General features: G+C 31.9%; 1 protein-coding gene across 7 annotated transcripts; it reads right to left on the bottom strand.

Moving 5' to 3' along the window:
- Positions 1-417: 417 nt before the first annotated feature.
- On the bottom strand, positions 418-13,476 carry LOC139786412 (uncharacterized). 7 transcript variants are annotated; one of them, XM_071725583.1, is made up of 9 exons: positions 13,087-13,475; positions 9,029-9,148; positions 7,958-8,524; positions 5,829-5,930; positions 5,357-5,458; positions 4,802-5,029; positions 4,464-4,565; positions 2,726-2,910; positions 418-1,428 (listed from the first exon to the last, which is right to left on the bottom strand). In XM_071725583.1, exons 1-9 carry the CDS (start codon positions 13,216-13,218, stop codon positions 1,386-1,388), a joined length of 1,581 nt encoding a protein of 526 aa, XP_071581684.1. In that variant the 5' UTR covers positions 13,219-13,475; the 3' UTR covers positions 418-1,385. The 7 variants fall into 7 exon arrangements, with proteins under 7 accessions (XP_071581684.1, XP_071581689.1, XP_071581683.1 ...); XM_071725582.1 differs by lacking the exons at positions 418-1,428; positions 2,726-2,910 and adding an exon at positions 3,566-4,145; XM_071725587.1 differs by lacking the exons at positions 418-1,428; positions 2,726-2,910 and adding an exon at positions 4,170-4,394.
- Positions 13,477-14,963: the final 1,487 nt, after the last annotated feature.

The following is a 14,963-nucleotide window of genomic DNA, read 5'->3' as shown; positions in this document are numbered from 1 at the left end:
ACAGGATAAACTGCGCAAGAAGTTCAGATAAATAGAACAGACCGAACAGACCTATTTCCTGCACTTTTATGTCTATTTCTATCAATGTAGATTAATTTTTATCATTTTAATCGCGGTTTAACTTACTTGTCATCTTTTTCTAGTTCTTGAAATTGGAGAAAGATAAATGGTAAAAGTTGACCCAAGATCAAAGTTAATCTAATCACATAATTATATAAAGAAAATTATCCAATCGCATTTTATGCTTATTAAATAGCTTTTTCTACTAAATGCAGCCATTCAATATTAATTATTTCAAATTTACGTTTGTTGTAAATTAAGTACTTCTTTATTTTAAATAAAAAGACTTTGTTATAATCTTACGGAAAAAAAACAAGAGAACATTTATCTTTATGTGCAAATAAATGACAAGTGCGATTGCATAGAAAACTTTAGCCTTTAATTACTAAATCACATACATCTTAGAAAATAGATATTTTATTATTACAATATTTGAAGTGTCATTTCTCACATACATTATTTTTTTTAAGCAAAATTTCACCTATATATGCAAAAAAAGGTCTATTAAATGTGTACAAATACATGCAGTAAATACTAAGAAAAAATAAGAATCGGTAAGAAATTGTGATAATACTTTTTGAGAAGACAAATGGTTCTTTTCGAAGAAATTATTAAATTACATTACAACAAATTTTGAATGTTTTGGATCATTGTCATCTTAAAAAAAATCCATTTAGTGGTCAAATTTTTATTTGCAAAATATAAAACATTCACGTAGCCTTCGGCAGTAGAAATACCCGTTATGCGATGCAATGGTCCCATTCCTTCTCCATGAAAGCAACCCCATATTTACGCCACCATGTTTTACAGTCGGAACTTGGTAACGTTAATTAAATCTATTGCCAGAAGGACGTTGAATATATCGTATTACATTTTCCATTGTCTCAAACAGATACTTAGATTCATCGCTCCAGATAATCCTAGCTTCTCCATTCGTTGTCAGTCCAATGTTTCTGTGTTAAATGTGCCATTGCAAATTCAAATCTTGCTTTCTTTTCTTTTTTTTTAATTAATTTTTGACGGGCTTCTGACCGATTGTCCTTCAAATATACTAGCATCCTAATTGATATTAATTGATAGATTTTTGTCATGGAAACTCGAAAATTTGGCTCAGATTTCGGTAGCGGTGCATCAGCGGTTTTGTTTGAAAAGACGAACAATTTCGCGGTCCTCATGCATAGTCGTAATTTTTGATCGGCCGCTGGATCGTAACTTTACATGGTCTTTCATCTTAAAATTCCTTAATACATGTTGTACGACTGATTTTGAAGTCTTACATGCGGCGGCAATGTCTTTCACTGTAGTACCGTTTGCTCGCATAGAAATCATTCTTCTTCAGCTTTCTTTCCGCGTTCTTTGAAGGTTTTGCTACAAAATTTCAATATAACACGGAGATGTATCTTTAGTACTAAGACATGGCAATAACAGATATCAAAATTAATTTAAAATGTATATTATATACATATATTCGAATAACAGGAAAAATTAAAGCAAAAAAGTTAAAATTGTTTTATATCTTTCCGGAACTATTGTCTATTTAATATAATTCCTTTAATATAATCCGGGACGGGGCGAGATATCTCGAAACATGTAAGTTTTATATAAAAAAATATTTCATAAAAATAAATATAAATTACTAATATAGTCGTACAGTAGTGTGTGTATATTATATATGTGTGTATATACATATATAATAGAGTATCGTGCAAAAGTTTGCGTACTTTTGATTTTTTGGACTTAACTTGGTTTTACTAATCTGCCATCTGATTGATCTTATTTTTGGATATTTAAAAGAAATACTAAAAGAAATAAAAATAACTAATTTTGAAATAAAAAAATTTGTTTTAATTTTAAGCTTACCATTGACTTACTTCTCCATAAAATCTCCAAACAAAAATTCAATCATTTATCCTAGCGTAATTTCAAAATATCTTCTAATTCTGTATAGACGTCCAAGTTACTGAATTAATTTTTTATTTGTGACAAAATGTTTTTCCGACAGCTGTTTCTTCGACTTACCACGAAAGTGGAAATTGAAGAATGCGAAATCAGAAAAATAATGGAAATTATGCTTTCGGACATAAAGAATTAAATTCTTGCTTGTTGATTTTATCCAAAAAATGAAACAACACTAACAAATACGTTCTCGACGTCTCTTTCATAATCCTGACCTTTAATCTTTAAATTTTTACTTATTTAGGAAGTCAAAACAATTTTGTCAGGAAAATATTTTATTTCAAATCAAGAAATGATAAATGGAGCACAAAATTGACTCAACAGACTAGACGTTTGTGTATGTAAAACACATTTTAAAATTAATGTCATATCAGGATAAATACTTGAATCTATTAAAAGATTTTTATGGAAAAATAGATTTATAATAAATTTTACTACATATATATATATATATATATATATATATATATATATATTATATATACAATACATACATACATACAATACATATGTGTAACTGAAAAATAAAAATAAAATTTTCACTTATTTAATTCACAGGTATCTTACTTTTGGAATTTTTCTTGGATTTAAATCATATCAATGTTATTTTTTTGAATATTTATTTTTATTTTAATTAATAAAGATTAGAGTCTTTGTTCATTTTATTTAATCTATTTTAATTTAATCGTCAATGTTTTGGAGATATTACCTAGGCATAGGGTGCACTTTCTGATGACGAGCGAGTGTCGATCGATGACTGAACCTTTTTTTGCAGATAGAGCATTCATATTTACGGATGCCCTCGTGCTTCGACAGAAGATGATCATTCAAGTTATCTTTATATTTGTACACATTCGGACATTTCGGGCACTTGAATTTGCTCTCTAAGTGAATCTGCAACATAAACAACAAAAGGCTTTAATATAACTTTTAGTTTTTGTTCTGCGTTTGTCAAAACAGCTAAACTTAATGTACTATGTAAAAAATATCACATAGAGTTTTTCGATATTTTAATTAACAAGTTATTTACACAAACTTTGGAAATAATTCCTAAAAATTCGAGATTTTTATATATAGGTAATACATACAATTATTTTTTCTTACTACCCCGGTCGAAAGTACGTACTTTCTTCCCCGATTCCACGGCAGAAAGTTTACCTTTTATGCATTGGTTAAGCTATACGCGCGCCCTCTATAATAGCGGGAGTAAAAACTTAGTCGCATGCACTGGCACTCAACACACGAAACTCTGAGTATGTACAATACTACCGTGCGAGACAAACTCGGTTACTACAGTAAAGCTCCTGTAAATATCCCTTCCTCTGTAGCTCTCCATGTAAGAGTCACATTTCTCAGATTTGGTTGTATTGGTGTATTGGTGTACCCAAGACCTTTACTATACTTTCGCTCGTATAACCTCAAAGTTTGTTTACGATTAGTTAATTAACTAATGTTTATTATTGAATACTATTTAAAAAGTGACAGTGACTGAAGTGAAATAAAAATAAAAAAAAATGGCTGAATTATCATCTGGTGAAATAGTCATGTCTTAATATATATACTATTTCTTTTGTTAAGTGTATTTATACCTTTATTTATAGATGTCTTGATGCCTGCCCCCCCGACCAGCAGCACTCGCTTCGCTCGTGCCGCAAATGTCGGGGCAGGCATCAATGTCTTATTAATATATACATATCATTGTTCCGTACTTTCGACCGAGTAGCAAGAAAAATAGTATACACTACACGGGCCGAAAGTGTGAGAGCCCTGAACTGCGCGCCATCATGCCCTCGGCTTCGCCTCGGGCATTATGGCGCGCAATGCAGGAATCTCACACTTTCGGCCCTTGTAGTGTAATATACTATTTAAATATACTTAAAATATACAGCAATTTTTCTTATCATTATATGACCGCGCAATATCTTTTTAGATTTCACTTTCTTGTGACATATATCGCAAACATAATCATGTAAATGCACTGTTTTGTTATGTTTTTCCAAAGCTTCTTTACTCGATAAGTGATATCGGCAAATCTCACATGCCACACTGTTACTTTTATACCTAAGCATGTGTGCACGCATATTCACGTGCGAGTGAAAAATCTTACCGCAAGTGTCGCAAGGAAAGTTCTATAATTGTAAAAGAGAACAACATTCAAGAGAAGCGAAAAATATTAATAGAGATTTGTTATAATTGTAACAGAGATCATATACAATCATGCAGCAAAACATTATAACAGAGTTAAGCTTATAATAAGAACATATCTAAATGTACCTTATTCATTATAATAATACTTATTATATAAATTTGGAATGAATGTTAATATTAAAACTCAATACTGGGTTATGTGTTAATTAAAATTACAATATGAAGAAATCCTGAAAATGTGTAACCAAACTTATTTTATTAACTATTAAATATATTTTTGGTTACATATATAATTATACCTTTTTTATGCCCTCGTGCTTCAACAGATGCTCATTCAAGTTATGTTTACTTTTGTACACATTCGGACATTTCGGGCACTTGAATTTACTCTCTAAGTGACTCTGCAACATAAACAACAAAACGCTTTAATATAACTTTTAGTTTTTGTTCTGCGTTTGTCAAAACAGCTAAACTTAATGTACTATGTAAAATAGATCACATAGAGTTTTTCGATATTTTAATTAACAAGTTATTTATACAAACTTTGGAAATAAATTCCTAAAAATTCCAGATCTTTATAGGTAATACATACATTTATTTTTTAAATATATTAAAAATATACAGCAATTTTTCTTACAATTATATGACCGCGCAACTTCTGTTTAGATTTCAGTTTCTTGTGACATATATCGCAGACATAATCATGTAAATGCACTGTTTTGTTATGTTTTTCCAAGGCTTCTTTACTCGATAAGTGATATCGGCAAATCTCACATTCCACACTGTTACTTTTATGCCTCTGCATGTGTACACGCAACCTCACGTGCGAGTGAAAAATCTCACCGCAAGTGTCGCAAGGAAAGTTCTATAATTGTAAAAAAGAACATTCAAGAGAAGCGAGAAACATTAATATAGATTTGTTATAATTGTAACAGAGATCATACACAATCATGCAGCAAAACATAAAATAAATTTATAACAGAGTTAAGCTTATAATAAAAACATATCTACATGTACCTTATTCATTATAATAATACTTATTATATAAATTGGAATGTAATGTTAATATTAAAACTCAATACTGGTTTATGTGTTATTTAAATAAAATTACGATATGAAGAAATCCTGGGAATGTGTAACCAAACTTATTTTATTAACTATTAAATATATTTTTGGTTACATATAATTATACCTTTTTTATGTCCTCGTGCTTCAACAGATGCTCATTCAAGTTATGTTTATGTTTGTACACATTTGGACATTTCGGGCACTTGAATTTGCTCTCTAAGTGACTCTGCAACATAAGCAACAAAACGCTTTAATATAACTTTTTGTTTTTGTTCTGCGTTTGTCAAAACAGCTAAACTTCTTGTACTATGTAAAAAAAATCACATAGAGTTTTTCGATATTTTAATTAACAAGTTATTTATACAAACTTTAGAAATAAATTCTTAAAAATTCCAGATTTTTATAGGTATTTTAATTTTTATTTTTTAAATATAAATTGAAATATATAATGTAAATTGGAATATAATGTTAATATTAAAATTCAATACTGGTTTATGTGTTAATTAAAATTACAATATGAAGAAATCCTGAAAATGTGTAACCAAACTTATTTTATTAACTATTAAATATATTTTTGGTTACATATATAATTATACCTTTTTTATGCCCTCGTGCTTCAACAGATGCTCATTCAAGTTATGTTTACTTTTGTACACATTCGGACATTTCGGGCACTTGAATTTACTCTCTAAGTGACTCTGCAACATAAGCAACAAAACGCTTTAATATAACTTTTTGTTTTTGTTCTGCGTTTGTCAAAACAGCTAAACTTCTTGTACTATGTAAAAAAGATCACATAGAGTTTTTCGATATTTTAATTAACAAGTTATTTATACGAACTTTGGAAATAAATTCCTAAAAATTCCAGATCTTTATAGGTAATACATACATTTATCTTTTAAATATAAATTGAAATATCTACATATATAAAATAGAATGTCTGTATGTATGTATGTATGTTCTGTATACATTCTTAAACTATTCGACCGAATTTTTACCAAAAGTATATGAAATAGGGGTAGAATTTTCCGGGGAGTGTTATAGAGTGTATAGTTTTTCGTTACCGATCTTTTTGGGAACCGGTATCCGAAATTTTTCCATATTTTCGGGAAATAATTGACCGAATTTCCAAGAATTATATATAAAACAGGGGTAGAATTTCCCGTGGAGTATCATAAAGTGTATAATTTTTCGTTACCGATTTTTTTGGAAACCGGTACCGAAATTTTTCCAATTTTTCGGGAATTAATTTACCGAATCTCAAAGAATTGTATATGAAACAGGGGTAGAATTTCCCGGGGAGTGCTATAAAGTGTATAATTTTTTGTTACCAATTTCTGTTTTAAAAAATGTTTTATTATTGGAAGTACTTGACGTCTGTATGTATGAGAGTATAAAATAGGCGTAGAATTTTTCAGGGAGTGTTATAGAGTGTACAGTTTTTCGTTACCGATCTTTTTGGGAACCGGTATGAAATTTTTTCAATTTTTCGGGAAATAAATGACCGAATCTTAAAGAAGTGTATATAAAACGTTGTCTTCTTCCGCAAATACCACATAGTTACAATATTTTTTGTAATGCCTGTTGCGAAAGTTCGATTTGAGATTGAAATTAAATTCAAATAAGAAATAGTATTCAGTGAATACCGTTACGAATTGACGTTTTGTCTCGCGTGAATTTCGTTGCAACTTCCCCGTGCACATCGAATTATGCAAATGCCGGCGTATTGTGTTAAAATCATAAAAAAACATGGGTTATCTTAAATTTCGATATTTCGTTAATTAATATTAATAATAATTATATTGAATAAAAAATATATTGTGCAATTTTAAATATTATAATTTAATCTATATATCTATATATATAATAAAATTTGAATAAAAATGAATATAAAGGATTTTTTGCAATTGCCTGATAAGCCATTGCCTGATAAAGGAATTTTTTTCGATTAAGGATATTGAAATACAAATGAAGTCGTTTGAAGAGAAACGACTCCCGGGCGAAGCCCGGGTAACCAGCTAGTATAATATAAATTGGAATGTAATGTTAATATTAAAATTCAATACTGGTTTATGTGTTAATTAAAATTACGATATGAAGAAATCCTGAAAATATGTAACCAAACTTATTTTATTAAAAATTATATATATTTTGGTTACATATAATTATATCTCTTTTATGTATCAATTTATTATTAGATTACAATCTCACGTAATTATAATCTCGTATTCTTTCACTCAAAACTTTTAACTCTTTAATCAATTTCTTATAAAGACTTTAGGTGGGATGAAGATTGGTTCATCTCGAGAGATGACAACTACAGTCGACCGTCACATGTCACCGCTATGTATAATTATTAGACATCAAATTTTTTAATGCAGATTGGTGGAAAAGAGAGCAATTAATAACTAACAAGGAAACCCACGGAAGTTTCCCCCTCCGATTTTGATGAGTTTTTAGTATGTTGTTCTCTGATGAAAATAAGGGACACGTATACGTTTTCTATACGTGCCCATACGCGTATTTAGGGAGTGAAACACCCTTTGAAAAAGATCGGCTTTCCTCTTTTGAGCCGAATATCTCCGAAACTATAAAAGATAATAAAAAAACACACCATTGGATTGTTCGAAGGATACAATTCCAAATTTAAATCTGGCAGGCATTCCTCTTTAATAATAATGTTCGAATATTCTGTCGAATATTTCGTGCCCAAAGTTACTCTTACCTGCATCGGATTGTCTCCTTTATTCGTTTGATAGCTAGCGGGCTGTTTCTGTGTCTCTTGGTTCGAAGGATACAATTCCAAATTTGAATCTGGCAGGCATTCCTCTTTAATAATAATGTTCGAATATTCTGTCGAATATTCCGTGCCCAAAGTTACTCCTTCCTGCATCGGATCGTCTCCTTTATTCGTTTGATAGCTAGCGGGCTGTTCCTGTGTCTCTTGGTTCGAAGGATACATATCCAAATTTAAATCTGGCAGGCATTCCTTTTTATTAATAATGTTAGAATATTCTGTCGAATATTCGGTGCCCAAAGTTACTTCTTCCTGCGTCGGATCGTCTCCTTTATTCGTTTGATAACCAGCGGGCTGTTTCTGTGTCCCTTGGTTCGAAGGATACAATTCCAAATTTAAATCTGGCAGGCATTCCTCTTTAATAATGATGTTCGAATATTCTATCGAATATTCCGTGCTCAAAGTTACTCCTTCCTGCGTCGGATCGTCTCCTTCATTCGTTTGATAGTCAGCGGGCTGTTTCTGTATCTCTTGGCGTTGATTCTTCGAAGATTCCTAGTAGTAATAAAAATAAAATAACCGAGTTAATGCAAAATATACCCAAATGGACCTGAACGAAAAGATATCAGCTCGGGGATCTAGAAAGTGCAATTCTGATTAAGAAGTTTCATTAAGGGTTTAAAAAATCGAATGTTTATGATACATAAAAGAGTCAAACCTATTAAAATATCATAAAAGACTAGACGAAGTTAACGCATCCCAAAAAGACACTATTCTATTAAAAAATTTAAGACAAAATATCCGATTGCGGTATCGAGGAAGAAAACATGATATATAATATTAAATGCATGTATCAATAATTCAGTAACCAGCAGTAAGAATAATCTTACCACCGATCCAAATTAATTAACTATATGCATTTATTTCGCGTGGTGCAGACGATCGTGGTGCAAGCTCTCGGTTCTACAGAATTAGCATTTTTTTCTATTCACACACACTATTACAAATCTCAATATCTTATGAATGATCTGTGTTGCGAGATTAGCATATAATACTTACAATAAACCACCATAATCTCTCCTGAATTACATGACAGCTGTCGTAAAAGTCACATACAAAATCTAATTTGTCGACACAACTCGCACAAATTTGTTGCGGCAGAGCATCGTCCTTGTGGATCTGAAATAATTTAATAATTTTAGCATGTCTGATGTCTTATGATGTTAGATGATTATTAATTCTATATTAAAAAGGTCAGTGAAATATTTAATTTATATTATTAGTATTTATTTATTAGTATTTATTTATTAGTATTTATTTATTAGTATGTATTTATTAGTATTTATTTATTAGTATTTATTTATTAGTATTTATTTATTAGTATTTATTTATTAGTATTTATTTATTAGTAGTTTATTAATTAGTATTTATTTATTAGTATGTGAAGAATATGGCAGAGAGAAGAGATAAGAGACGAGTTGCGTACGTGCAAAGTTAACGTAACGACACAAAGAAAATGTTATAAAGTATATAAAATAAATATTAATATTATATTATTCATATATAATTAGCCAATGGGTAATATGATAAAAAATATGGAAGAGAAATTTGCGAATTTTCGCACTAACTACCTTTTTAACTTTCTAGCCATATCTCATCAAATCGAAGCATATATGGAGGATGAAGATCGAAGTTAAATTCGAAATCTGCTGATTATGAGTTGACCATTTGACATAATTATGTCAAAGAAATCACATTTTATTCTTACAGATTTTAAAATAAACAACATAAAATATAAAACACTTACTTTTTAATAAACTATCTTAATTCTGAAGTAATAAATTCTATTCTACCAAACTATCTAATATTTTTATACATAGAGAATTTATAAGAAGCGATTTATCTGAAAAAATATACATAAATTGTTTTTTTTTTTTTTTTAATGAGACATGGCTCTGTCGGGTTCGATTACTCCATTTTTTTCCACAAAAAGCTCCACCGTAAAGTAGTAAAAAATTCCATTATCCTAACTGTCTTCTAGAAACAGTTTGTGAACTGTATGCTCTATGTACATATATATTTAGTTACGCATAATTCAACTCATTATATAAGTAAATTAATTTTTACTTTTTCAACAAAGTATAATCAACAATAAATTAGACATAAAATTATGGTTAAAACACCAATGTGTCACTTTAGAAAACTTAAATATAGGATAAAATGAATCAAGAGTATTTAAAAAGTATCATTCTTTTATTAAGACAACAGTGGAATCATTGAACAAGTTTTTTATCGTGGAAATTAATTCTATATAAATATACAAATGTGCGCGCGTACGCGCGGGTGTGTGTGTATGTGCGTGTGTATGGAGTCACTTAACTTATCTCTGTATATGCAATTAACACACGGACGTGTCTTCAATGATCAAGGAAAGGAGTATTATCTTCTAATTTTATATATATATATATATGTTACCTCCTAATTTATATGTATAACATATACGTACAAAATAGCTCATATTGCTAATCACTTCGAAAACTATAGGAAAAATTTTTTTATAGTTAGTTATAAATACCAACTCACATTTTATGAGTACTCTAATTATACAATAGTCCATAATCGTGCGATAAAAGGCACATTTCTCTTGATAATTCGTAAATATCTGCTTTCTTGCTGCAGCCATTTATTCTACTTAAAAATAGCTCATAATACTCCTATTAATTGCAATTATTTTGTCTTCCTAGATTACTTTATAACTTCGAAGACTTGAATCAAGGCACTTGCTATATTTCTTTCGCAGTTTCGTATTAGTGTGTATGTGTAAGTAAAATACACATTTTTATAAAATACATAATACTTTAAACGTCTATATGTAACGCTTTTTTATTTTTAATATAACAATTATTATAAAATGTACTCCAAAAGATATTGAAAATCGTTGAAAATTTTTCACATACGAGTCTCACATGTAAAGATTTATAGAAAATATCGCCGCTCTCGTTATAACATTATCAATTTTGGAAGCCCTGTTCCTGGTGTCACGCACACCATGCACGCACGCACACACACATACGTATTAAGTCATTAATTTTTTAACAAAACTATGTATTTATTCGATTAATCATACTTTTGGCCGTAATTCGGTGAACGTGTATTGTCTATATTACAAAATAAACATTTTCCAAAGACTTGCTGTATTCATGAGGAGAGGAAGTATTATCTAGGTCCACGGTAAAAAAAGACGCGTATATCATTACAGGCTAAACTAAATCACGGTTTCGGTATACGATAGATTAATATTTACTACATAAACGCTCGAATGAAAAGATTAATTCTAACGTTCCCAAACTCGACAATCTCAATTATCCAAATTTAAAAAAAGAGAGACAGAATATCGCAAAGTTTTACTCGTGAATAGAAAATTAGTGTAATCTTTGTAAAAAATAATACTAAGATTGAACACTTATAGAAAAAACGTTTCACTAGTATTATAACCGTTCTATTCTTAACACCTCCATATTCTTGACTTCTTAAGGAACACCGACACGTATGCGTACGTTAAGTTTTTAATTAGGTTTAGGATTTCGAAATAATATTTGCCGTAGAATCTGTCGAAGAAAATATAGGAATCCCGTTGTATGACGGCAATTGTAATATTTGTCTAAGCTTATTTCTGAAAGCACATTATTCTTTTTTGCAATTCCGAGGGCGCTGTATGCTTATTTTATATGTACAAAGTCTAAATTTTTATGTGCAGCAAATGTTGTCACGTCATACATATAATTTTTTATTTTTTTTCGTTTTTGATGTAAAATCAACGCTAGCGCCCTCCGTTTTTATGCGTACTTTAATTGTGTAAAAAAGTTTTTTCAATTCCGTAAAGCCAATTCAAAGTTAAGTGTCAACAAAAAAATGTCGGTAATTCTTGCCACTCCAGCAGCCCCTTAACGGTGGTAGATTGTACTGATCGCGTAACACCTGTTGGGTGCGCCGACACTCCTCTTGGAAGTCGCAAACGAATTCGAGCATTCGAGCTTGCCCAGACACTGAACACAGATCGCCTTGGGCAGAGGATCCTTCTCATCTATCTGCGACTCACAAACAAAAGTGATCTAAGTTTTGAGAAGTGTACTCGTGATGTACTTGCAAGAAGATAAAACCATATTAAGCGACATTAGGCCTCATCACGTAAATACTACCGCTTTGCTTTATAGGTAAAACAATTTGTGACAAACATATAAATATATCGTCACATTCTGATACCCACTAAAGTTCTATGACAACAAGCCTGGAATTACCGACAAACTTAAATATATAATTTTTACACAGTTACAATATTTATTACTTACAATTTTAAATAAAGCTCATTACTCTTCTCTCCGAAGAATTCGCCCAAACAATTTGTACAAATGTAAAAATAACTTGTACAATAATCTCATGGCACGTTTACAAACACTCGCACATGAAAATAAACACAATATTTCTGTGTATTTAATTTTTTTTTTCAAACAGTAGCGATAGCAATTCCACGGGAGATTCCATGAGAATCTCGTTGATGAAGTAACTCACGTAAAATGTCTATTCTTAATTGCGATATTGGAGCAAGTATAAAGAAATCTTTTGCCGCTCGATAAGTGTATAACTCGCTAGTGAAAGCTCCTATTAAATATCAATTTCCAACATGACAATATCCTCCCATCTCTTTTTGAAACTTAGACCTATCTTTAAATAAAAGCAGATCATTATAATATATTAATTAATTAAAATGTTTGTTATTTCTTAACAGAAAAAGAAAGCTGTTGATGAAGTGATGTAGTAAACAAGAGACCAGTTAACACAAAATTAACAATTCAACATGAATTACACAAACCTCATCGCTTGAAACCCTTGTTAATTATATTAACAAGAGTTGAATGTTAGAAAGTGTATTCAATAAAATTAGTTCAATTAATTGTTTAAAATCACAATTATTTTAAAGTAAGCATTTTAAAGAGCATTGAAGCATAGTAATTAATTATGTTAATAATCTCCCTTTCTCTCATAGCCATTTTCTTCTAACCCTATAGGGTTATGGTTATGACCGGGTCGGTGAGGGGAAGCGTGTCACCGCGACTCACCAGGATGTTGATCTTGTGTATCTTCGTGCCGAGGTAGCGTCTGACACCCTCCTCCTCGAACACGCCGATGTAGATCTTCTCGTACTGGCCGCATAGCCTGCACATTTTCGCCTCACCCTCTTCCACGTCCATTCTTGTTTACCTCGTCGACAAGCGCGTCCTTATACATGCACGCTGGGTGCTAGTGGTGCGCTACCGCAAGGTGGAAATCCCGACGGGGCATCCACGCACGCCGTTGTCGCCGTTTCGTATCTCGTGTCGACGCCACTGCCACGAGTGACGCTTCTAGACGGAGAGCTGGCTACATAAAAATGCAAGGTATAAGGTACATGAAATATTTATAGCTAGTGAGGTTCCATTAGCACTCCCGAACACTGAGTGACCAGTCTGCCTGCGCGCTTAGGAAGATTAAGGCGGGGGTGGACGGTCAAAAATGACAAATTTTACAAGGAAAAAAATGATAAAGCTCAGGGATAAAAATTATATTAATGTTAAGTATTTGTTGCTACGAAACGCGGAAAATTATTGGCAGACGATTTCGTGGAAGAGAAAGGGCCGGCAGACTGCAACAAAGCGGCGTTGACTTTTGTGAAAAAAAAATGATAAGCTTCATGATTAAAAATTATTGGTAATAATTACTAAACTGTTAACGAAGCTATGTGCTAAATGGCAGACGAAAAAACTGAAGACAACATCGGGGCAGACTGTGATGAAGAGCGCGGTCTCGATCGCGCTTAATGAGGTAGTTTCGTACGATACGCTACTATGATATGTTATTTTGTTATTTATATGAATATATTACGTGTTTCTTTTTTTCATTAATGGATTCAGTTTGTATTTATTCTTTTATTGTTAAAAATAAAATGATTAATTTATTTATTATATTAAATCTATACAATGACAGATATAGGTCGATAACATAGAAAATGGTAATTTTGTCGGTTATACAGACGGCTCCAGCATCACCTTAAGCGCGATCGAGACCGCGCTCTTCATCACAGTCTGCCTCCATGTTGTCTTCAGTTTTTTCGTCTGCCATTTAGCACATAGCTTCGTTAACAGTTTAGTAATTATTACCAATAATTTTTAATCATGAAGCTTATCATTTTTTTTTTCACAAAAGTCAACGCCGCTTTGTTGCAGTCTGCCGGCCCTTTCTCTTCCACGAAATCGTCTGCCAATAATTTTCCGCGTTTCGTAGCAACAAATACTTAACATTCCTATAATTTTTATCCCTGAGCTTTATCATTTTTTTCCTTGTAAAATTTGTCATTTTTGACCGTCCACCCCCGCCTTAATCTTCCTAAGCGCGCAGGCAGACTGGTCACTCAGTGTTCGGGAGTGCTAATGGAACCTCACTAGCTATAAATATTTCATGTACCTTATACCTTGCATTTTTATGTAGCCAGCTCTTAGACTATTCCTCCTTGCACTCTTTCTTTTTGACGAAATGTTTCGCCCGATTTTTTTTCCTCTCTCTCTCTCCTCTTTCCCTCGTTTTTGGAAGAACGCGACCACGTCCCCTTGTCCGTGACGCCAGGACGTGCGCGCGGAGCAGGAAACTTGCATGAGGAAGGGGCGAAAATGGAGACGACTACACTGGCGTTACTACTTGCCATGACAATCCAGCGCGCGAAAAGATTTTCTCGGAGAGTAGCCGCATTCGAGCCAAACTCGGCGGCATTGGTCGAGCCGAGCGTGACGCGTCGCGTCATACTCGGGGTGACCAATCAGCTAAGGCGAGGGCCGAGAAGTCTGTTCCTTTTACGGCGCAACTCCTTTTTCAGCTGAACTTTTTGCACGGTTCATCTGTTCTCTTTTTCTTTTCACATTGGGGTGCGTTCCGATTCCCCACTTGGGTGCTGAAAATCTATAGT

The sequence above is a fragment of the Temnothorax nylanderi genome, unplaced genomic scaffold (assembly GCF_030848795.1).
Source record: "Temnothorax nylanderi isolate EJ_2023f unplaced genomic scaffold, tnyl_v1.0 TNYL_tig1030_pilon, whole genome shotgun sequence".
NCBI classification, from domain to species: domain Eukaryota; kingdom Metazoa; phylum Arthropoda; class Insecta; order Hymenoptera; family Formicidae; genus Temnothorax; species Temnothorax nylanderi.
This window is presented reverse-complemented; position numbering and strand designations above follow the sequence as displayed.

Excerpts from the sequence above, each read along its gene's own strand:
- LOC139786412 (XM_071725582.1), bottom strand. The coding sequence starts at position 13,218 with ATGGACGTGGAAGAGGGTGAGGCGAAAATGTGCAGGCTATGCGGCCAG. Across the intron at positions 8,525-9,028 it reads AGAGATTATGGTGGTTTATT|GAATCTTCGAAGAATCAACG; the intron begins GTAAGTATTATA and ends TATTACTACTAG. Across the intron at positions 5,030-5,356 it reads AGCACGAGGACATAAAAAAG|AACTTTCCTTGCGACACTTG; the intron begins GTATAATTATAT and ends TTACAATTATAG.